The following is a 24,818-nucleotide window of genomic DNA, read 5'->3' as shown; positions in this document are numbered from 1 at the left end:
TTCTATTTTTTGTTATTGTTGTTCAGTTCTAAGCTATGTCTCTTTACAACCACATAGACTGCAGCATGCCAGGCTTCCTTGTCCTTCACTATCTCCTGCAATTTGCTTAAATTCATGTCCATTGAGTCAGTGACGCCATTCAACCATCTTATCATCTGCTGCCCTCTTCTCTTTTGCCCTCAATCTTTCCCAGCATCAGGGTCTTTTCCAATGAGTTGGCTCTTCCCATTAAGTGGCCAAAGCATTGAAGCCCCAGCTTCAGCATTGGTCCTTCCAGTGAATATTCAGGGTTGATTTCCTTTAGGATTGACTGGTTGAATCTCCTTGCAGTCCAAGGAACTCTCAAGAGTCTTCTCTAGCTCCACAATTCTAAAGCATCAATTCTTCAGTGCTCATCCTTCTTTACGGTCCAATTCTCATATCCATCCATATATGATTACTGGAAAAAACCATAGCTTTGAGTATATAGACCTTTGTCAGCAAAATGATGCCTCTGCTTTTTAATATGCTGTCTAGGTTTGCCATAACTTTTCTTTCAAGGAGCAAGCATCTTTTAATTTCATATCTGCAGTCACTGTCAGCAGTGATTTTGGAGCCCAAGAAAACAAAACCTGCCACTGCTTCTACCTTGTCCCTTTCTGTTTGCCATGAAGTGATGGCATGGGATGCCATGATCTTAGTTTTTTGAATGTTTAGTTTTAAGCCAGCTTTCTCACTCTTCTCTTTCACTTTCATCAATGGCTCTTTAGTTCCTTTTTTAGTTCTTTTCTCTTTATTTGCTTGCAAAATTTTTTTGTCTTGAGCTTTCAGAAGGTCAATTATAGTGTCTTGGCGTGATCTTTCTGTGGGGTTAAGGGCAGAAGAACTGTTTGAGTTCTGCTTAGCTTAAAATCTGTCGTTTTATGCCTTTCTCCATGTTTGAGATATTTTCAGCTAATAGTTCTTAAATTATTTCTCAGCCTCACATACTTGATCTTCTGTTAAGAGGACTTCAAGGACATAAATATTACATTATTTGCTATATTTTCACAGGTCTCTGAGGCTTTGTTCATTTTTTCCCAATCTATTTTCTCTGTCTTGTTTAGATATATTAAATTCTATTGATCCAAACTCAGATTCACCACTTCTATCATCTGCCAGCTCCAATATACTATTGAGCTCACCCAGAGTTTTTTCTTTCATTATATTTTTCAGCTCTTCAGTTTTCATTTGGTTTTGTGCCTTCTATTTCTTTGCTGACATTTTCCATATTTTTGTTTCAAGATTTTTTTAAATTTTTAATTGAAAAAGTTTGTGATGGTTGCCTTAACATTCTCATAATTTAATTCCAAAGTATGAGATGTTCCAAGGATAGCCTCTTATGATTGTCATTCAAGGATAGTCATCCTATGACTGTCTGTGTCCTACTAGTAATTTTCTTGGTCCCTGACATAATCTATGATTTTTCTATACTTTTTATCCTTTCCTGGACTGTTTACATATTGAGATACTCTAGATCCTATTTAATCTTCCATTTTCACATACATTCATCTCAGTTAGGTTTATTACATTGGTCTTGATATAATTTTGTGTGCCCTGATTCCCATGACAATGCAGTTTTCAGAGCTCTTGGAGTGCCACTCTGTCCTGCCTTGGGAGACAGCATAGGCTCTCACACTGCAGTTCAGATTTTATAGTTTGGTCATATTATATGAGTTCACATTTGCTTTATGAGGTGACTGCTAAGCACTTCTTATGCAGCATTGAAGAGTCCCTTTCTTGAGCTCCTTCCTCTCCAAGGTCCTCCTCCCTTCCTCTCTGAGAGAATGAAGGATGCCCCATGCCACCTCTGGGCGGGAGTAGAAGTTTGGACTCCATGTCTAGTGAGAAAAGAAAAAGGACATGTCACCCTGGGTTTCCTGCTGCCATTGCATGCTAAGAAACTTCAGTCGTGTCAGACTCTGTGCAACCCTATGGACTGTAGCCCACCAAGCTCCTCTATCTATAGGATTCTCCAGGCAAGAATACTAAAGTGGGTTGTCATGCCCTCCTCCAGGGGATCATCCTGACTCAGGGATTGAACCCCACATCTGTTATGTCTCTTGCAATGGCAGGCAGGTTCTTCACCACTAGCGCCACCTGGGGAGTCCTGCTGCTGCCATTACACGAAGGCAAATGTCTAGACTCCTTCTTAGTCTCCTTGATACCCATCCCGCAGGCTATATCCTACACCTGTGGGAGACAATAGGAAAAACTCCCAGCTTTGTCTCCACTGATATACACTGAATATGAAAGTACCCACCTGGATTGCTGGCTGTTTTCTGCTGGAGGTGGGGTGAGTAGGAGAGCAGATTTCTGACTTACTCCTGTTGATGTTGCCCAGTGGGTCTATAGCATGACTTCCTAGGTCACTTGCTGTCATGGGGCTAGAGAGTCAGTGAGGCCTGGGTCAGCAGGAAAGAACATACCTTACGCTATCTGATGACCTTAGATGGGTAACAGGCATCTATACTTTCTACTTCGTTCCCACTGACGTCAGAGGGTTATCCATGGTGTTTGGTTGGTGAAGCGCAAGTTTTGTCAAAAACGTTTCTGTTCTGTGAGTCCCATGTTCTAATCTTTTGGCCAAAGAGAACAGGTCTTCCTTAGGGTTCTGTTAGGCGGATTAAAATGGAGGAAGTCTCGTTCAGGCTTCAAAAGCAGGGGAGCAGGCCTCTGACCTGCCTGGACCCTTCCTGGATTCCACGCCTGCCTGCAAGCACAGCTGGTTAGGGGGCACTTTAGATAAGAAAGGAAGTGAATCTTGGAATTTTTCAGCCCCTGGAAGTCTGGCCAACCCCCCGGCATCTAATGAAATCCTATGACTTGTAAGGTGAAACAAAACAGCAAAAAATTGTAAAGAGGTTACAGTAAAACCAGAGCTGCACTTGGTGGAAGCTCTCAAAACTGTGATTTGAAGTCTCATCTGTGGGGTGGACGCACCCCCACCCCCCTGGCCCCCCGGGGCCCTTTTCAAATTGGGACTCCAGATTGCTGTAAACTAAGGACTTTCTAGTGCTTTTTAAGGTTGGATGTAGGTTGGCCCAATTTGGTGATTTATACGCAGTTGCTTCTCTGTTGTTTCTATTTCTTTTCTTTTAATGACTATAGACTGAAATTAAGTCAAATAATCTTCTATATAAAGCTGAAGTGGTTTATATGTATAATGAGTGATTTCTTTGTTAAAAAACCCTTCAAACCTAAAATGAAAGTAAAACTTTCAGCAAAACAGGTTCTTTTTGTTTGTTTGTGTCTGTTGGCAATTCCAGGTTGCAAGTTTCTCTGGTGATCAGTATGAGATAAACAGGTGATTCAGATAAAACCTAAGACCTCACAGTTGTGTTATTCCTCAAATGCGGAGGTTCTTTCCCAGTCTGTCTGCTCTTTTCGTCTTTCAATTTCCACACATAGTCTGTTTAATTATTTCCATGGTTTTTAATTGTATTTAGCATAGAGAGTCAAAAAAAATGAGTCTACACTGTCTTATCCAGAACCAGAAAGCACATCTTTTTTGGTAAGGGTTTAATACCATTTTAATATTTTCTATTTTAATATCTATTTCTATTCTTTGAATTACGTATTAGGATGGGTAATATGTCTTAAATTTATTTCATTGTGACAAAAAACACACAACATAAAATTCACCCTGCAAACAATGTATAAGCACACATTACATTATGTTCAACCTCATGCACACTGTTGTGCAACGGATTCTCAAAACTGCCCCCCCAACATTATGTGTGAGTGAAACTCTATACTCACCAAACAACTCCCCAGATCCTCTTAACCCTGTCTTGGAAACCACCTTTCTAATATGTTTTTGACTACTTCAGATACCTCATTTAAATGGAATCATGCAACCTCTGTTCTTTTGTACTGATCTATGTTGCTTACCATTATGCCCTCAAGGCTCATGCATGTTGTAGCATATAACAGGATTTTCTTCCTTTTTAAGGTTAAATAATATTCCACTGTATGTATATGACCCATTTTCCTTATTCTTTCATCCGTTAAAGTTCATTTAGGTTGTTTACATCTCTTTGCTGTTTTTAATAATGCTGCAATGCATTTCTTTCCCCCTGCAATGCATTTTTAAAAATGATTTCCTGGCAGTTTGTGAGATTGGAAAAAATTCTTCTTACATGCATTAACATTATAAATTACATTAATTTATAACAATGTCATAAATTAATGTCATAAATGTCATTAATTACATTTCTAAATTTCTAAAGTATAAATATTTGTTCAGTTCAGTTCAGTTGCTCAGTTGTGTCTGACTCTTTGCAACCCCATGGACTGCAGCACACCAGGCCTCCCTGCCCATCACCAACTCCCAGAGTTTACTCAAAATCATGTCCATCGAGTCAGTGATGCCATCCAACCATCTCATCCTCTGTCGTCCCCTTCTCCTCCCACCTTCAGTCTTTCCCAGCATCAGGGTCTTTTCCAATGAGTCAGTTCTTTGCATCAGGTGGCTAAAGTATTGGAGTTTCAGCTTCAGTATCAGTCCTTCCAATGAATATTCAGGACTGATTTCCTTTAGGATGGACTGGTTGGATCTCCTTGTAGTCCAAGGGACTCTCAAGATCTTCTCCAACACCACAATTCAAAAGCATCAATTCTTTGGTGCTCAGCTTTCTTTATAGTCCAACTCTCACATCCATACATGACTACTGGAAAAACCATAGCTTTGACTAGACGGACCTTTGTCAGCAAAGTAATGTTTCTGCTTTTTAATAAGCTGTTACTTATTTGTTACTTAACAGTAAATTTTGCCTGATTATGATTTGTATTAATATCAATTCATTAATAATTTAAGAATTTTTCATCAAAGGTTTTGCTATAATGGATTTTTTGTGTGTGTTTATGTTCAGGAAGCTTGCATCGGTATGGGATACCCGATACATGAGTATTTAGTAAAGTTTTGTAGTAAACCTCTAGGATAGGAAGTACCTTCCTAGATTTGAGACAGAAATCCAATAAATAAATAAAGTGATGGATATATTTAACTATATGAGAAGAAAACTGTGGTTTTACTAAACTGTTTTCTACATACTTTTTTACTTGCTATAATGATATTATTTTACTAATGAAAATAAAGTTCTATAATGATTTTGAAATAAAATAACTATTGAAAATGTCAATGAAATATTTATATTTTAGCAATACACTCCCATTGATTTCTTCATCTGTAAAATGGAGATAGATAATAGTATCTTCCTTATGGGTTGCTGTGAAAATACTCAGAAGTAGAGTGCATTAAGTGGCTTCAGTGGCAAAAAACTCGCCAGCCAATGCAGGAGACACAGGTTTAATCCTCCCATTAGGAAGATTCTCCTGGAGAAGGAAATGGTAACCCACTCCAACATTCTTGCCTGGGAAATCCCATGGAGAGAGGAGCCTGGAGGGCTACAGCCCATAGGGACACAAAGTGTCAGACACAACTTAGTGACTTAACAATGTACAGAAAATGCCTGTAATGTATTGTGCAATGTAATGTGCTATTCATTTTTCCACCAGGGTGATTACCATTTTTTTTTTTTTTTAATGCTTGAAGTCTGTGATTCTTAAATTCTATTTTTGCAAAGAGATCCTTTTAAAAATAAATTCTACCAAGTCTGATGATCCCTTTGGAATAAAAATTCAGGTTTCTGTGTGTGTGTGTATGTGTGTGTGTTTGTGTGTATCTATACACCTATATCTCAAACAAAACTTTAAGCCTTATGAAAAGCTACTTACCCAGACTTTATTCTGACTTCCACAAAGAACTTCTTTGTTTTTCTGGTTGTAATTCTGTATTTCTAAATTAGCTACTTATAAGGCTTTTTCATTTTTCAGCTTTTGATATTTTTCTAATAATCTTCTTCTCTGAGAAAATTAGCATGTAGTTCTCTTGCTATATTAAAATATAATTCCCTTCCCCCAATATAATTATATAATAAGTTAGGATAAATTGAAAGTCAATGACTATTGTTTTATTACATAGATGTTTACCATTCTAGGACTTGAGTCTGATCCAGATATTACGATTACATTTTCTTTCTCATTTTTTTCTTTGGATCATCTAAATGGTAAATTTCTCCTTTTTGTTTAATTTCTAAGAATTCATCACTGGTTTATCTTTCTCCAGTATAAATTTAAATCTCTTTTCAGTAGATCCAGATGCAATTTATCAGCTTCAGTTCCTGCTTAGGGCCTTCCCTCTTGGGATTGTACAAACACATACATAGACATACCTATATACACTGTATCTGGTTGGTTAGAGGAGAAAATTATGGTTATCTCTGGGCAAAAGGACTGGGAGATGGTATGAGACAGAACATTTTACTGACTGTACCACTGTTTGAAGATTTCCTATATGTGTATCTATGACCTAGCCCCTTCTCCCACAAAAAAATTAAAATAAAATAGCGTTAGATCCCTATCTACTGGTCTGTGATAGCAAGTTAAAGAGAAAATGAATATACGATCCAATTTTATAAAAAATTTAAGGACAGCCGTAAAAAAAAAAAAAAATCCTAAATATGGCATGTGGTTTTGTTGGGCTATGTGAGGTACCCGAACATGGGGAAAGGACTGAAGAAAAGCTGTTTGTTTAGCTTTCATTTACTTGTTGTTGTTTAGTTGTTAAGTCCTATTTCTCTCTTTTGCCCGTTAGGCTCCTCTGTCCAGGGGCTTTCCCAGGCAAGAATACTGGAAGCGGTTGCCATTTCCTCCTCCAGGGTATCTTCCCCACCCAGGGATCGAACCAGCCTCTCCTGCATTGACAGCTGGATTCTTTATCACTCAGCAACCAGGAACTCGCCCCGCCACCCGCACCCCGCAACCTGTACAGCCTGGGGAATCCATGGACTCCCCCGTACACCCCCGCCAACCCCCAGCCTTCAATCCGGTCCCTCGAGCCGCCTTCTCCCGCTCTCCGGCCAGTCTAGCCAAGCCCCACCCCGGCATTATCCCCGCCCCTGGAACTAGTCTCTGCCCAGCCTTAGGCTTAGACTCTAGCACCGCCCCCCAGATCCGTACCCAGTCAAAGCCCCGACCTTAGTCCCCTAACAGGACGGGTGTCCGCCTACAACCGAGCCCTCCAGGCTTGGTTCCGCCCACAAGCGAGTACCCGCCCACAGCCCCGCCCCTAGAGCCGGTTTCAGTCCCTGGCTCTGACCCACACTGCGGCCCAGCCTTGGACTCACTACACAAACGAGAACGCCTCGTCCGAGGCTTGGGTGCAAGGCCGCAGTCGCCCGCCGCCTCAACCCTTCAGGGCTCCACTGTCCGCGGCGGCTAGATGCCGGAAACTGAAGCCCCTGCTCCAGCCCAAGACCGGAAGCGGAAGCGTCGATGGTACAGAGGAAGAAATAGCGGGGCGGCTCGCTGAACTGTGGGTACGGTCTTCTCCGCTGGGGGATTGGATTCACGTGGTACGTTCGGCATCATTATAAGAGGCTGGACTCTGTGGGCTGCCGGCATTCTGGACTCCCTTAGGAGTCTAGGAAGGGGCATGAGTCTGGGGCACCCCGGTCACGGGCTATAGAGTTCCTCCCCCTTTCCCGCGAGCCGCGTTTCCACCCCTGGGGCCTCAGGCTGTTCCGGCAGGTCGGCGCATAGCCTCTGTTTCCTGCTAGCTCTGGGCACCACTGTCCCCTCAGAATTCCCCATCTCCCCACCATCTTTCCCCGGTGTGTTTTTTTGCCTCCGAGGGGACATTTAGTCGTCTGGAGGCATTGTTTTGATTGTTACAAATGGGAGGGGCTGCTACTGGCTTCAAGTGGGTGGAAACCAGGGATGCTATTGGACATCCTACAGTGCACTAAATAGCCCCGTGACAAAGCATTATCAATAGTGCTGAGGTTTGGAAACCCTGTTCTAGGGTCTTAAAATCTGCAAAGCCCTGAATGAACTTAAAAGGTTAGCGGAGACACTTTTAGTGCCCTTGAGTGACGAGTCTTGTTAACAGTGTCTGGAATCACAAAAAGACAGTCACTATCCAGTTAAAAGAGTTGAGCAGAGCGAATGAATGCACACCGCGTGAAGCCGCTTCCTCCAACTCAGAGGGCCGATGGCTGGACAAGAATCAGGAAAATCTAGTCGTAACCTGCAGTTACGTGTTAAATCGGTGCAGTAAATATTAATACAAAAAAAGAAAAGTGAATGGTGTGGCCCTTCCATCCAGCGATTGTATTATGCCTCCCAAAAAATCTCAAAAGCAATCTTTGTATTCTTCCCCCACCCCCACCCCCACAGACAAGTAAATTATATCTGGAGTTCAAGTCTGAGTTGAAACCAGTCTCAAGGTTCACCTGTCCTCATTGACACGTGGATTTCTGTGTGACCAGGTGAGTACCATGTGGATCTTATAGAAACAATTTCCAGCAGCCTCAGCTATGCAGAACTGCTAACAGGTCTTTCTTGTGCTCAGGCTGTAAACACAAGGAGTCACTGAAAATGAAAATATCTTTAAGAAAAAAAAAAGTATGTTTGATGGGGATTATATTCAAGGAAAGATAGTAAGGAGTGTGGTGATGCATGTGTAAATAAGTAAATACAGTTATGTGCAAATAAATGCACATTAAACAAGCATGTTAATAACTACACATAAGTAACAAATACATATTTACTTGCATTCCATAATACTGAAAATTTTAGGATTTTATATATTTTAAGTATGTTTTGTATATTTAAGTATAAATATATACTTCTTTTATGTGTATCTGTAGTATTAAAAGTCATCCCACTAAAGACTAGCAGGACCACTTAGCAACATTCCTCAGGCCTGGTTCAGTTTGACTTCTAAAGCCCTATAAATCTTCCTCAAAGATTCAAAACGGTGCATGGGGGAAAAAGTAATTTGTACTTCTTTATATTGGCAACAAATTCAAAATTGAATTAACCAGCAGCCAAATGTCTTTTGAGCAAGTGTTTGGTTTTATTTTGTGTTTTGTTTGTTTTGTTTTGTCTTCTGAGATTTAAAAATCAGTTGGAGGAATACTGAGCAACAGCTTGTAGATGCAAGGGTAGGGCAGTAGTTTCTGCAGATTATACTCTACACCTTGCGTTCTAATAAGAATTAACTTTATTTCTTTAACTGTTTCTGAAATAACAGTCTGGTGATTTATATTGCAGAGAATCGTTTTGAGTAATAGTATATTGTTGGTTTTCACTAATTGTGTTTGCGTGTGTGCCTTTTTCATTCTGTCTTTTCTGTAACATTCTTAAGGGGAATGCTTGCTTGTCATGCAGTAGATATGCTTTGAGTGTACAATTTTTGGTAACCAACTGTCCTCTTTTATTTGACTGAGGGGTTTGCTGGGCTTGCCAGGTGGCTCAGTGGTAAAGAATCCCCCTGCCAATGCAGGAGACCCAGGTTTGATCCCTGGGTTGGGAAGATTGCCTAGAGAAAGAAATGGCAACTCACCCACTCCAGTATTGTTACCTGGAAAATCCCATGGACAGAGGAACCTCACAGGCTACAGTCTATGGGGTTGCAAAGAGTTGGACATGACTGAGTGACTGAACCCTCATGCATGAGGGTTTTGCCAGGTCACAGAATATTTTGGGTCCAAACTAGAATTAGGACTCTAGGCATGGATTGAGAGAATGAATATTGTTAAAATGTCCATAGTACTCAAGACAATATACAGATTCAATGTAACCCCTATCAAAAATCCAGTGGTATTTCTTACAGAAATAGAACACCTAAAATTTGTACGAAAGTGCAAGAACAATGGCTTATAGTTTTCAGTATATAGGTCTTTCACACCCTTGGTTAAATTCCTAGGTATTTTATTCTTTTTGATGCAATTGTATAATGGGATTGTTTTCTTAATTTATTTTTCTTATAGATCATTATTAGTGTAAGGAAACAACAGATTTTGTGTGTATTGATTTTGTACCTTGCAACTTTACTGAATTCAATTGTTACAAGTTTTTTAATGAAATCTTTATGGTTTTCTACATGTAAAATCATGCCATCTGCAAATAGTGAAAAGGTTTTACTTTTTTCTTTCCGATTTAGATGCCTTTTATTTCTTTTTCTTGCCTGATTGCTCTGGCTGAGACTTCCAATACTATGTTGAATAGAAGTGGCAAGAGTGTGGGCATCCTTGCCTGTTCCTGATCCTAGAGGAAAAGCTTTCAGCTTTTCACATTGAGTATGATGTTAGTTGTGGGCTTATTGTACATGGCTTTCATTATCTTGAGGTATGTTTTCTCTGTACCTGCTTTGTGGAGAGTTTTTATCATAAATGGATGTTAAATTTTGTTGAATACTTTTTCTGCATCTGTTGAAACAATTATATGATTTTTTTCCCCTTATTTTGTTTATGTGGTATACCACATTGATTGAATTGAACCACCCCGTTATCCCTGGAATAAATCCTACTTGATCATGGTGTGTGATCCATGGTGTATGATTTATTGTTGAATTTGGTTTGTTAATATTTTGTGTAGGATTTTTGCATCTGTTCATCAGGGCTGTTGACCTGTAATTTTCTTTTTTTTGTGGCTTCCTTGTCTGGTTTTCAGTATCAGGGAAATACTTTCCCTGTGAACTGTGTTTGAAAGAATTCCCCCTCTTCTATTTTTGGGAAGAGTTTGAGAAGGCTTGGTGTTAGTTCTTCTTGGAATGTTTGGTGAAGTTTATCTGTGCAGCTGCTTGGTCCTGGGCTTTCATTCACTGAGAGGTTTTTGATTACTGATTCAGTCTCCTTGCTAGTGATCAGTCTGTTCAGATTTTGTATGTCACTCAGAGAAATAGAAAATGTGAACTGCTGATGTTGACAGGGGCTTCCCTGGTGGCTCAGTGGTATAAAATCTGCCAGCCAATACAGGAGACACGGGTTCAATCCCTGGGTCGGGAAGGTCCCCTGGAGAAGGAAATGGCAACTCACTGCAGTATTCTTGCCTGGGAAATCCCATGCACAGAGGAGCCTGGCAGACTACAGTCCATGGAGTTGCAAAGAGTTAGACATGAGTTAACAACTAAACAACAACAGTCTTTCAAATAGATTCCTTGTAGTATGATTGACAGGAATATGACAAATGTTTTGCATTTCACTTGAGATTGACAGATTTCCTTCCATAGGGGCTGTATTTGTACCCCAACAGTATATAAGAGTGCTCTTCTGTACTGCCTTGGCAATGAAAGGTGTGGTCCCCTGTGTCTTTGCTGATCTGACAGATAAGAAATGGTATCATTTTAGTGCAATCTCTGTCTTTGTTCTGTAAATAAGATCAGTGACAATTCTACCGATTGAATAGGTAGTGGTGGAAACTGAACAAAACTGTGTCTCAGAGTGGGTGGGACATGAGGAAATGAGATAGAGAGTGAGGAAAAAAAAAAACTTTGGCTGTGGTGAGGGAGACAGACTGGGTGGTAACTAGAAAGAAAACTCTGTGATTAGAATAGTAGTGTCTCTCTACTGAAAACACCGCATTGAGTTTAAATGGTGCGAGGAAGTCCAGTAGAGTGGGAGAGCGTGAGAGGAAGGGCAAAGTCGAGATAATTGCAGGCGTCCAGCTCCTAAAAGGGGTGGAGCACAGACGAGAGCTGCACCACCCAGCATTGTAGAGAAGCCAGGTCCTGGTTTATAACCAGAGAGGGAGAAAACCGTGGTGCAGAATACAGTTTTGATGACAAGATGGGAAGGTAGATTCCTTCTCACGAAGATGACTAAGAAGTAGGATGCAGGACCATTTGCTGAAAGTGAAGATGTATTTGTTACCTATCTCTGCCTGGCAAATCATCCCCAACCTTAGTAACTAAAACAGTAATCCTTTGCTGGGCTTCCTTGCTGGCTCAGTGGTTAAGGACGTGCATGCCAGTGCATTTTAAAGGTAGCAGTGTGTACAATCACATACTACATTTTGATGGAGGACGTGGTGGACAGTCTAAGAAAGGCTCATCCTCAGTAGCCTGGAGAGAGAGACTGTGACAACTTCATATTTTCCCATTCATTCCAGAGCCCAGTCCTGAGTGCACTGTGGGGACAAGAGGAGGGGCATCCTGGTTCTCCAGCTCCTTGTTGCTGAGGAAAACGTCACTGTTTGAATTGCAGGATGGCGACCATGGTCCTGTCCCCTACTTGTGGTGAGTTTGAGGGTCAGCCCTCAGAACTGACTAAGTGCTAGAGTCTCATGCATCACAGAGCCCGTGGAGCGGGGGGGACTGAGCAGATGAGGCGTGAGTGTTACTCCTGGAGCCCCAAGGTCATGGATGCCTGACTGTCTGCTTCTTGGGATTTGGGACTTAGCTGGTTTGTGAATCTGGGGAGACGTCACCTGTGTCGCAAATGCGTGGGAGCTTTTGAATTACACTTCTGATTCTTTGTATACACTTGAGCAAGTAACAGTGGTATCCTTTGGCACTTCAGTTTCTTCATCTGCAAAACAGGAATAGTCCTTTCTTCCTCCAGTGTGGTATAAGACCTTTGGCACTATTTTCTGACTGTGAATGAGACAGAGCTCTGTTCTGCCTCCGGGGGAAGGTGGGTGTGGGTGTTTGGGTGTCGGTATGTCCTCTTTATGTTGGGGATACAGTCAATTACAAGTAGGTGAGGAAGCCTAAGCCTCCAGGTTTGTGAGTGAGAACAGCGGGCAAGCCTGGGTTCTTGGGGTATTTCTTCTTCTCCAGCTCAGTCGTCCCTGTACACAGCCCCTCACCAGAAAGGATACACAGAGGAGGAAGGGTTGGCCAGTGGCTTCCCGACAGACTGGTTACAGGTGAGTCAGACATTCCTGTTTCCAGATTGTACTCCTTTGACCAGAAGTTGAACTTGTCCCTTCAGTGACCTGGAGCTGGATCAGGTTTTCAGGCATCTGGTGGAGGGTTCGGGGCGACCCAAACAACGTCAGCACATGCCAGCATTTACTGCCATGTCGAGCTTCCTCCAAGGTCACTGTCTACACCATGTTTTGCTGAGAGTTTTGTTTTTTTAATTTTACTGAGGTGTTGGTGATTTACAATGTTAATTTCTGGCATATAACAGAGTGTCTTAGTTATACACACACATATATTTTCTTTTTCGTATTCTTTTCCATTATGGTTTATCAAAGGACATTGAATATAGTTAACCTGTGCTATACAGTAGGACTTGTGGTTTATCCATCCTATATATAATAGTTAGCCTCTGCTAATCCCAAACGCCCATTCCTTCCCTCCGTCCCCCTCCACCAGTCCCCTTTGGTGAGAGTTTTAAGGGGAAGCTAGGGAAACACATGACCGTGTCCTAAACTCAGGCAGTTGCTGGTGGCCACTGAGGCATCTTTCATCCATTTGCCAAGTACTTCTCTGATTTCTGCAGTGTCTTAGGCCTGTGCTCAGCCTTTGAGGCTGAGGGGAATTTGATTGCAGGATGTCACGGTCTCACTGGAAAAGAAAATTGCCTGTGTGTTAGGGGCACATGCGGCCCTGGGGGTGGACATGAGCAGACAGGAGATGAGTGTCCAGGGCGAGCCCAGGAGCAGTCGAGAGCAGAGCTCAGAACCCTGCCCACACAGCTCCTGCTTTGGACTCTCTCTTCCTATTCTTGTCGTCCTTGGCTTTTTTTCTCTCAGCATTGGTGGGGATGGTCCTTAGTTAAGCCACGGTGTTTATGGTGGTTTAGGACTCGGTGACTTTCGAGGACGTGACCGTGGAGTTCAACCAGGAGGAGTGGGCACTGCTAGACTTTTCTCAGCAAAAGCTGTATAGAGATGTGATGCTGGAGAACTACGGGAACCTGGCGTCGCTTGGTAAGCCCTACATCATCCCTGCATTTATTTCATGACTCAGATAATAAGACTTTTTTTAAATTGAGGTATCTTATCATTCTTATAACATAAAATTCACCATTTTAATCATTAAAAATTTTTTTAATTTATTTTTTAAAAGTTTTTAATTGAAGGATAATTGCTTGGCTTTTGATATAGTCAAAGTTGTGCAGCCATCAACACTAATTTCAGAGCATTCTCATCACTCTTAAAAGAAACCTGTACCCATTACAGTGATCAGTACGTGTTATCTTCCCTACCCCCACTGCCTGCAACTGTTAATTTGCTTCCTGTTTCTGTGGATTGGCCTATTCAGAACATTTTCGTATCAGTGGAATTATGAAATATGTGATCTTTCTGTCCCATTTCTTTCCGGCAACTTAATGTTTAAAGGTTTAGCTCTATTGTAGCATTTATAGATTCTTTATTCTTTTTTATGACTGAGTAATCCATTTTGTGGATATACCACATTTTGTTTATTCATTCATTGGTTAATAAACATTTGGGTAGTTTCCACTTACTGGCTAGTTTAAATAATGCTGCTATGAATATTTGTATACAAGCCTTTGTTTAAACACCTATTTTTAGTTCCTCTTTGGTATATATCCAGGAGTGGAATTTTGGGTTTTATATTACTAGGTTTAGTTTTCTGAGGAACCACCAACCTGTTTTTTACACCAGCTGCACCAATATATGAGAGTTCCAATTTCTCTGTATTGTCCCCCAGTATTTGCTTTTTTGAAGATAGCCATCATATTGGGTATAATGTGGTATCTCACCTGTTTTGGTTTGAGTGCATGCTCTGTTGTCTGATTCTTTGTGATCCCATGAGCTGTAGCCTGCCAGGCTCCTCTGTCCATGGAATTTTGGCAAGAATACTGGAGTCAGTTGCCATTTCCTGTTCCATGTTTTGATTTGCATTTCCCTAATTACTAATGAAATGGAACATTTTTTCATGTAATTGTTGACTGTATGTCATTTTTGGAGAAATGTCTTTTCAAGCCACTTTTTAAATTTGGTTGTTGATCTTTTTTGTTTTTGGGTTTTAGAAGTTTATTATATTCTGAATGCTAGACCCTATCTGCAAATGGTTTCTCCCATTGTGTGATATCTTTTCATTTTCTTTTTTTTTTTTCTTTTTTTTTCCTTTTCATTTTCTTGATAGTGTCCTTTGATACACAAGTTTTAATTTTGATGAAGTCCAGTTTATGTGCTTTTTTCTTTTTTTCGTTGTGCTTTTGGTATCATACCTAGTTATTGCCAAGTCCAATGTCCTGAAATTTTGCTTCTATGTTTTTCTCCAAAACATTATAGTTTTACTTTTTCAATGAAATCTTTTACCTATTCGGAGTTAATTTTTATATGGCTATTTTGGCCCAGTTGCCAAAAGTTATTTGACCATAAGCTTGTGAGCTTATGTACTCTCAGTTATTTTCCACTAACCTGTGGAAACCTGACATAACCTGATGGATCTGTCATTGTGCCAGTATCACATTGTCTTCATTACAGTTGCTTTGAAGTAATGTCAGTAAATGGGATTCTTCCTACTTAGTTCTTTTTCAAGATTGCTTGTTGTCTATTCAGGATCCTTTGGCAATCCATATGAATTTTAGGATCAGCTTGTCCATTTATTAAAAAAAAAAGTCCATTAGAAATTTGATGGTGATTTCATTGAATCTGTAGATGATTTTGGTTAGTATTCTCATCTTGGGTGTGTGCTCAGTCACTCAGTTGTGTCCAGCTCTTTGCGACCTTATGGCCTGTAGCCTGCTAGGCTCCTCGGTCCATGGAATTTTCTAGGCCAGTATGCTGGAGCAGGTTTCCATTTCCTGCTCTAGGGGATCTTCCCAGCCCAGGGATCAAACCCGATTCTCTTACTTCTTCTGCAGTGGCAGGTGGGTTCTTGACCACTAGTGCCACCTGGGAAGCCCTAGTATTGTCCTCTTGATATTAAATTTTTGAATATATATCCTCTGTTACTTACTTTTAATTTACTTTTGTCATGGTCCAGTAGATACTTTATATGATTTTATTGTTTTTAAATTTATGTAGACTTGTTTTGTGACCTAATGTATGCTTTGTTACAGAGAATCTTTCACATGCACTTGAGATGAGTGTATATTCTGTTGTTGAATAAAGTGTTTTATGTCTGTGAGGTCTAGTAAGTTTATAGGATTGTTTAAGTCCTGTGTTTCCTTGTTGGTCTTTTAACGAGTTGTTCTACCCATTACCCATTATTAAAAGTGGGGCATTGAAGTCTGCAACTATTATTGTAGATCTATTTCTCCCCTCAGTTCTGTGAGTTTTGAGCTTATACATTTTAGACCTTAGTTGCTAGGTAGTATATGTCTGTAATTATCATATCTTCTTGATTAATTGATCTCTTAATCATGGTGTAATATCTTTTTTGTGTCTTGTAACAGTTTTTGTCTTAAAGTCTATTTTGCCTCATAGTAGTATAGCCACATTCTCTCTTTTTTATCTCTTGTTCATATGGAATTTGTTTTTCCATTTGTTGATTTTAAACCTGTTAGTGTCTTTAGATATAAAGTGAGTCTCTTATAGATCACGTATCATTGATTATTTCCTATCCGTTCTGCTAAAATCTGCCTTTTAATTGTGACCGGTTAATCCATTTACTTTTAATGGAATTCCTCATAAGAAGGACTTAGTTATGTCATTCTGTTTTTTTCTGTATGCCCTATATAATTTTTGTTCCTCCATTATTGTTTACTTTTGTATTAGATATTTTCTAGTGGACCATTTTGATTCCCTTTTCATTTCTATTTCTGTTTTTTAGTTACATTTTTAGTGGTTGTGGGAGGGATTACAGTTTTAATTTTAGACAGTCTGTTCTGATTTAATATCAACTTTATTTCAGTATACAAAAGATTAACTCCTGTGTAGCTGCACCCCTCCTTATACTGGTTTTTTTTTTTTTACAAATTATATCTTTATATGTTGTGTTCCATTACACAGGCATTTCCCTTTTAAATCATTGGAAAAAAAGGGGAGTCACAGCCAAAAATAACAAGGAGTTAAAAATCCAAAAAGAAACAATTGTTTTTGATGTTTATATTTACCTGTGTGTGTATTTTCCTTTATTGGTGTTCTTCATATGTTTGTGTGGATTTGAGTCAATCTTCATTGCCCATTCATTTCAAGCTTAAAATTTTCCTATTAGCGTTTCTTGTAGGATAGATATGTTAATGACAAATATTCAGATTTTGTTTATAGGAATATCTTGATTTATTTTTGAAGGGCAGTTTTGCTACATATAGAATCTTTGGTTAACTTTTTTTTTTTAAGTAGCTTGGGTATATCTTCCCAATGTCTGTTGCCTGTGCTTTCTCATCCAAAATTGGCTATTACTCTTATCAATAATTTGGTGTATATGTTGAATCACCTCTCTTGCTGCTGTCAGGGATACTCTTTGACTTCTCAGAGTTTAATTATATTGTGTTTTAGGATGGATTCTGATTCTTTGAGTTTATCCTGTCTTGGGTTTGTTAAGCTTCTTGGTTGTGTACATTATGTCTTTCATCAAATTTGGGGAAATTCTTAGCCATTATTTCTTTAAATATCCATTCTGTCCATTGTCTTCTTCACTTAAGGGACTCCTATTATGTGTATGTTGGTATCCTGTGAGTCTTTTAGGTGCTGGTCGTATTTTGTTTCTTTTCTTTACTTCTGTTCAGACTGAGTAGTATAAATTGTCCTATCTTCTTAATTACTGATTCTTTCTGCTTGCTCAAGTCTGTTGTTGAACCCCTCTTCTGAATTTTTCATTTCAGGTATTGTACTTTTCAACTCCATAATTTCTGTTTGGCTTTGTTTTATAATTTCTCTTTTTAAGATATTTTCTCTTTGATCAGAATTTGTTTTTATGGTTTCATTTAGGTCCTTGATCATACTCAAAATAGTTAATTTAGATTCTTGGTGTAGTCACCAAGCCCAAAATTTGGGCTTCCTCAAGGATAGTTTCTACTAATTGTTTTTTTCCTGTAATGGACCATCAGTTCAGTTCAGTCGCTCAGTCGTGTCCAACTCTTCACAACCCCATGGATCATAGCACACCAGGCCTCCCTGTCCATCACCAACTCCCAGAGTCTACTCAAACTCATCTCCATTGAGAAGGTGATGCCATCCAACCATTTTATCCTCTGTCGTCCCCTTCTCCTGCCCTCAATCTTTCCCAGCATCAGGGTCTTTTCCAGTGAGTCAGTTCTTCACATCAGATGGCCAAAGTATTGGAGTTTCAGCTTTAACATCAGTCCTTCCAATGAATGCTCAGGACTAATCTCCTTTAGGATGGTCTGGTTGGATCTCCTTGCAGTCCAAGGGACTCTCAAGAGTCTTCTCCAACACCACAGTTCAAAAGCATCAATTCTTTGGCACTCAGCTTTCTTTATAGTCCAACTCTCACATCCATACATGACTACTGGAAAAACCATAGCCTTGACAAGACAGACCTTTCTTGGCAAAGTAATGTCTCTGCTTTTTAATATGCTATCTAGATACTTTTGTTTATTTGCCTGCCTTATAGTTTTTTGTTGTTGTTGAAAACTAGACATTTAGAATGTTGTAACATAATTCTGGAATCACTTCTTTTCCCATCCCTAAAGTTTGTTGATCTTGTTTGTTCTAGTTGGTGTGATATGCATGTTATCTTTTTGAGCTCATTTTTGTAATGTTAGTATTGGTTGTACATGGCCGCTGAAAGCTGTTCTGTTAGCTTAAGGGTTGTTGTTGTTTTAGTTTCTATGTCCAGCTCTTTGCAACACCATAGACTATAGCACACCAGGCTCCTCTGGCCATGGGATTTCCCAGGCAAGGAGAGTAGAGTGGGTTGCTATTCCCTTCTCCAGGGGGGTCTTTCTGACCTAGGGATCGAACCTCTGGCTCCTGTCTTCACAGGTAGATTCTTTACCACTGAGCCACCAGTGAAACTCCAGCTTCATGGTTAACTAATGATTTATCAGAGATTTCCTTAAACAGTTGGAACAAAAAAGAAAAAAGCTCCTAGTCTCTCTATACAGGGGCATACCTTCAAACTCAGGCAGTTTACAGCTTTGCCTTAGTTTTCACTTCCTCCTTGTGCCGAGCCTGAAGGCCTGTCAGTGGTGAGGCCTTAGTGCCCTCTCATGGCTTTTCTGAGCATGTGCCCAAGCCTGGGTGTGCATGTGGCTATCCAGAGTCAAAGGAGTATAAGGGAGCTTTATAAAAATTCCCCCAAACATTTTAGGTTATACTTTTACTCTAGGCTTCTTGGTTTGCCTTTTGCTTTCCTCTGCTGTTTCCATTTGCCTCAAGCAGTAGTGGCTAATATATTGCCTTTTTAATGCCTTCAGCACATGCCCACTGTGTAACCAGCTCAACCTTTGGAGAGTTAGGGGTTAGATAAAAAAAGGCAAGCCCTTTGAGCCAGTCCTTCAGGGAGCCACCAGAAAGATCAAAACAAGCCACCACAGTGTGTTGAGAATAGGGTCTATCCTGCACCCCTTAGTACTAGGAGTTGTCTTCAATGTCACAGCCAAAGCACGGAACAGAGGATGAGTCAAGGGTCAGTTAAAAATGTCAGCTATTTTTCGTCCTTGATTAAGCATTTTCCTGGTTGCTGTAGACTTCTGGTAAGTTTTCAGGGTTCTGATAAAGTTGTTCTGATAGTTTTTCCAGTTTATTCACTGTTTCTGTAGAGGGAGGGACTTTTGAAGCTCCATATTCCATGATTTTCATTGTCGTTTTTTCTCACCAGACCTCAAGCTTGTCTCTGTTTCTAGGGTGTAGGAGTATGGTGATGAAGGAGACAGATATGGTCCCCATGCTCGTAGAGCTATTTAGTGCCTTCCCTATGAGCTGAATATTCCTTCCCCTGACTTTATATTTTCCATAGTTAAAAGCTTTATAGCTTTTGCATTGTGTATTTAAACTTGGGCATGGACTTTGGGACTGTGTGTGCCCTGTCACCCTGGATATTGAACGAGATTGCTTGTACTTTTGTTTCCTGAGAGTTACTATAGTCATTAGAATTTAGATATAATTATTCCATTGCTCCAAAAGCCACACTTCCCCATCTTCAGAATTCTTGGCTTCAGTTTCATAGATTTGCTTGTCACGTGCACAGGCCCCCAATAGCACATGTCTTTTCTCCGTGAATAGGATATCATGTTGATAAACCCAGTCTGATCTCCCAGTTGGAGCAAGAAGACAAGGTGATGACAGAGGAAGAAGGAATTCTCCCAGGCACCTGTCCAGGTGAGCTCTAGGAGGATGTGAGGAATTGTCTTTGAGGTGTGGCTCTAGCCAGTGATTCAGGGCATCGGAGTGTTACTTGGAGGTACCTAAAATGTGTTTTCTGACAGAGATGGCCAAAGACATTTGGTGTGAGCTTCCTCATGCGCCTTCTTTCTTTCCTCTTTAACCCTCTGTTCAATGTCTTCTACTTTAATTTGGACTCAGGGGGTGAAAATAATGTCCCTTTTCCTTTTTAAATAAGTCTCATATGAGCTCTTTTTCTGATTCCTTCATGGAACTTTACCTCCCTGATAATTCCTCCTGGTGTAAATCTCTGATCAACCCTAATCCTTTTAGAGTCCTTTTTTAGTACCTGTAATTTGTATACTCATATGCCTTTCCTTGCAAACCTCCTCAAAAACCCTAACCCCTCAGTTTGTCTTTACTCATATTTCTTTTCACCATTAACTTAAATTTATTTTCAATTTGTTTTAGATTTGGAAACGGTACTTAAAGCAAAATGGTTAACTCCGAAGAAGCATATTTTTAGAAAAGAACATTCTAATGGTGTTAGAGCGGTAAGACCAACGTGGTAATTTCTGGTTTTTCTCAGTAGGAAAATTTCATAAGTTAGAAAAGCAACAAAATAATCAGGGAAGTCATTATAGGGAAATGTCATTAAAATATGAAATAATGGTGTTCCAGGAGAGATACTGTAAATCAGTTGTGAATTTAGAGAAAATTATAAATTAGCTCCAGACTTGTTTCTTTGCTGAGAGTTCCCACAAGTAATTACTTCCTTAAATGTGACTGTCAAAATATAAAGTAGTCTTAAACTTATTAGAAAATGCTCTGTGAATATGATAAGGACTTGTGGCAATGCATCTGTCTATCTTTTCTTAACTTGTAAAAACTCAGACTGGGCAGAAGCCATTTAACAAGCATTTAAAATAGATAGCCACAGCATCAATGATGATAATGTAACAGAGTTCCTGGGAGAGAAAATGTGTAACAGCATTGAATATTTAAAAAAAATTATAAACTATAGTTTTCATTCATCTCTTAACAGGAGAGGAGTCATCTGGGAGTGAAACTCAATGAATGTAACCAGTGTTTTAAAGTCTTCAGCACAAAATCTAACCTTACTCAGCACAAAAGGATTCATACTGGAGAAAAACCCTATGACTGTAATCAGTGTGGAAAATCCTTCAGCAGTAGGTCTTACCTTACTATTCATAAGAGAATACATAACGGGGAGAAACCCTATGAATGCAATGACTGTGGGAAAGCCTTCAATGATCCTTCCTCTCTTAGACTGCATGTGAGAATTCACACTGGAGAAAAACCCTATGAATGTAACCAGTGTTTTCATGTTTTCCGCACTAGTTGTAACCTCAAAAGCCACAAGAGAATTCATACGAGGGAGAATCACCATGAATGTAATCAGTGTGGCAAGGCCTTCAGCACGAGGTCCTCCCTTACTGGGCACAATAGTATTCATACAGGAGAGAAGCCTTATGAATGCAATGACTGTGGGAAAACCTTTAGGAAGAGCTCATATCTGACACAGCATATGAGAACTCATACTGGAGAAAAACCCTATGAGTGTAATCAGTGCGGAAAGTCCTTCAGCAGTAGCTTTTCTCTTACTGTTCACAAGAGGATTCATACTGGTGAGAAGCCCTATGAATGCAGTAACTGCGGGAAAGCGTTTAATAATCTCTCAGCTGTTAAGAAACATGTGAGAACTCACACTGGAGAAAAACCCTATGAATGTAATCATTGTGGAAAATCTTTCACTACTAATTCTTACCTTTCTGTGCACAAGAGAATACATAACAGGTGGATATGAATGCAGTAACTGATTTCTTCTCTCTCAGACAACTCGTGACAACTCACACTAGATGTATGAGTCAGCTGCTGCTGCATAACAAATTTCCCCTTGAAACATAGTGGCTTTAAACAGCAAACATATATTATCTATAGATCAGGAATTCAGAACCAGCTTAGATGTGTAGTTCTGGTCAGGATCTCATGAGGTTGTAATCAAGATGTCAGCAGGAGCTCCCATCCTCCACTTTATTGCTAAAGAGTCCACTTCCAAAATGGCTCACTGGCACACCTGGCAAGTTAGTAGCTGGTTGTTGGCAGGGAACCTTCATTTACTCACCATGTTGGATTCTCTATAGGGTTAAAAATCTTTATGATGTAGAAGCAGGGTCGTCCCAAAGCAGTGGATTTAAAGAAGAGCTAATGCAGAAGCTACAGTGTCTTTTATGACCTCGTCCTGGAAGGACATATCATCATTTCTTCCATACTTTAAGGGTCACACAGATCACTCCTGATACATTGTGGGAAGAGACCATGCTCAATGTGAATACCAGGAAACAGAGATTGTTGGGAACCATCTGAGAAATCACTGAAAGAGGGCCTTCGGGAGACCCTCATTCTTTCAGTCTGTTCAGTATGAAGTAATTCGGTACCTCCTGTGTAAATTCACTCATGAAAGAAACGTCATAAGTCCAAGCTTCATGATAAACTTTCAGCTCAAACTCACCCTAATGTACACAAAAGGTTATGTATTGGGAATAAATCTGAGGAATACAGTCGTGATATCTAGGGAGTCATGTGACAGTTCACACTAAAGGGAAAATCCAATGAACATCATCAGAATGTAAAAGCCTTTAGGGACACTTGTCCCTTAAAATGTCCTTTAGGACATGTGTGAGGAATCACTACAGAGGAACACTCATGTAAGGAATGTGGAAAACCCTGTAGCACAAGCGTTTTTGTTAACAGAAGATGAAATTTCAAGTACCAAGTACTATGGGAAAGCCTTCAGGGTTCTCTCAGTTTTTAAGAGACATGAGGATTGATTCTGGAGAGAACAAACCATTGAATGGCATCAGTATTGGAAAGCCTTCCAGTTTCCCACATTCCTTAAACTTGTGAGTATAAAGAAGGAGGGAATGCCTTTAATGATACCTCTTACATTAGGAAAAGTATGGAATTCCTGGATGCAAAAACCTGTGAGTGGATTAATTTTGGAACATCTTTCGATGACTTCCGTCTTCTTTGAATTGTGAGAAGTCGCCTGGGAGGGGCAGGAGGGGAGCCCGAGAAGGTCCTCAACGTGAGATTGCCTGAGCTCTTCTCTGAGTGGCTGTGGAGTACTTTAAAACGGGAACGAAAAGTGTAAATGTTATGAGTCTGGGATTACCTTTCAGTGTCTCATCCTTAGGTTGGGGCAACTGGTTCTTTAATTTTCAGTCTTTTTGCTTAAGTAGCAACATTTGTGTCTGCAGCTGTGCCCTAAAATAAACCTTAAGTTATGTTCTGTAGTTTTGTATGTAATACATTTATCATCATTGACTCTAAAACTATTAATACACTGCATATTCATAAAGGTACTTCTGACTATTTCCTGAGTGAATTAGTTTATCCTAGTAAAAGCTAGGATAATTTCTAAACACCTTTTAGCAATTGCTAAATAGCTGAATTGCTATATACTTTTTTCTAATTTAATGACATTTTTATTAAGTGGATTTTATGATGCTAATTCTTTTTTTATCTTTCTGTTCTAGTATGGCAGTTATTTTTAGCCTCTTTATCAATGTCCATTTTCCCCTATGTTTTCTTAAAAGAAGAAGATTTTGTTCTTTAAACTTTTTTTCAAGTTGTTGATGAGTAGTATTGAAAATAGTCAATCCACAGGGCATCCCCAAAGCCCAGGGAGGTGTTCTTCTGCTCTGCTGGCCATGAGAAGTAGGTGGAAGTCATGGAGGGAAGCGAGGGGGACACATTATCATCTGGCTTGTCTGCCTCACCCACATCCTGTTCATCTTACCCATTCATTCTTGTGAAGGTGGAGTCAAGCTGTAGAGTTGGAAGAACTATATTTTGATCATGATGACAGTGACCACATTGTGGCAAAAATCACAATGAGTGGGCTCTCTAAGAGGCTCTGATTGGCTCTATCACCTACAGGCTGCTTATTCCTAGACTTCTTACATGATTTAGAAGTACCTTAGTGGTTGAAACTCAAGTGATTTTTTATTTGTTTGTTTTTGAGATGATCTGTTAATGTCCTGCTGAATAATATTATTAGTTGGTCATTTTATAAATGCTCCAAGATTATTTGAAAACTGTGTGTGTGTGTGTGCGTGCGCGTGCGCGCGCGTGCTCAGTCATGTCCGACTTTTTGCGACTCCATGGACTGTAGACCTCCAGGCTCCTATGTCCCTGGGATTTCCCAGGTAAGAATACTGGAGTGGGTTGCTCTTCCCTTCTCCAAGGGATCTTCCCGACCCAGGGATCAAAGTGGTCTTCTGTGTCTCCTGCCTTGCCAAGTGGATTCTTCACCAGTGAGCCACCTGTGTATCCTCTAATTTTCAGATATAGAGTGTATTCTCATTACCTCAAGCTAAACGTGTTTTCAGATATATTAATAGTATGTACCTGCAAGTTTTTCCCCTCTCTCAAACATAATTACCAATAGATGTGAATTAAAGTTCTCTACCATGGTTGTGGATTAACTAATTCTTTTTGGTAATTCTGTCATTTCTTTATGTATTTTAATGTAATGTAAATAAAGTACATGCATTTCTGAGGTGGTTGATCAGAAACTGAAGGGGAACTGAAGAGCCTTTTGATGAGGGTGAAAGAGATGAGTGAAAAATCCAGTTTAAAACTCAGCATTAAAAAAACTAAGATCATGACCTCCAATTTCATCACTTCATGGCAAATAGAGGGGAAAAAGTGGAAACAGTGGCAGATCTTACTGGGCTCCAAAACCACTGTGGATGGTGACTGCAGCCATG

The 24,818-nt window shown here is 39.9% G+C and overlaps 1 protein-coding gene and 1 long non-coding RNA gene across 4 annotated transcripts; one reads left to right on the top strand and one right to left on the bottom strand.

Annotated features, from left to right (window-relative positions):
* Positions 1-497: 497 nt before the first annotated feature.
* LOC122440374 lies at positions 498-7,319 on the bottom strand. Its single transcript, XR_006269093.1, has 3 exons — positions 7,209-7,319; positions 2,448-2,731; positions 498-1,859 (listed from the first exon to the last, which is right to left on the bottom strand). It is a non-coding gene; the product is annotated as an uncharacterized LOC122440374 (long non-coding RNA).
* Positions 7,269-24,607, top strand: ZNF557 (zinc finger protein 557). Of its 3 annotated transcripts, none has more exons than XM_043466522.1 (8): positions 7,269-7,400; positions 8,260-8,351; positions 11,977-12,103; positions 12,647-12,735; positions 13,620-13,746; positions 19,924-20,019; positions 20,494-20,576; positions 21,068-24,607. In XM_043466522.1, the coding sequence occupies exons 3-8, from the start codon at positions 12,073-12,075 to the stop codon at positions 21,848-21,850; spliced, it is 1,209 nt and encodes a 402-aa protein (XP_043322457.1). In that variant the 5' UTR covers positions 7,269-7,400; positions 8,260-8,351; positions 11,977-12,072; the 3' UTR covers positions 21,851-24,607. The 3 variants fall into 3 exon arrangements, with proteins under 3 accessions (XP_043322457.1, XP_043322456.1, XP_043322459.1); XM_043466521.1 differs by having other exon boundaries at positions 7,303-7,436; XM_043466524.1 differs by lacking the exon at positions 12,647-12,735 and having other exon boundaries at positions 7,303-7,436.
* Positions 24,608-24,818: the final 211 nt, after the last annotated feature.

This window comes from Cervus canadensis, chromosome 4, assembly GCF_019320065.1.
Source record: "Cervus canadensis isolate Bull #8, Minnesota chromosome 4, ASM1932006v1, whole genome shotgun sequence".
Classification (NCBI taxonomy): Eukaryota; Metazoa; Chordata; class Mammalia; order Artiodactyla; family Cervidae; genus Cervus; species Cervus canadensis.
The sequence above is the reverse complement of the archived record's forward strand: the minus strand, read 5'-3'. Positions and strand labels throughout refer to the sequence as shown.

Excerpts from the sequence above, each read along its gene's own strand:
- ZNF557 (XM_043466522.1), top strand. The coding sequence starts at position 12,073 with ATGGCGACCATGGTCCTGTCCCCTACTTGTG. Across the intron at positions 13,747-19,923 it reads CGGGAACCTGGCGTCGCTTG|GATATCATGTTGATAAACCC; the intron begins GTAAGCCCTACA and ends CTCCGTGAATAG. Across the intron at positions 20,577-21,067 it reads ATTCTAATGGTGTTAGAGCG|GAGAGGAGTCATCTGGGAGT; the intron begins GTAAGACCAACG and ends ATCTCTTAACAG.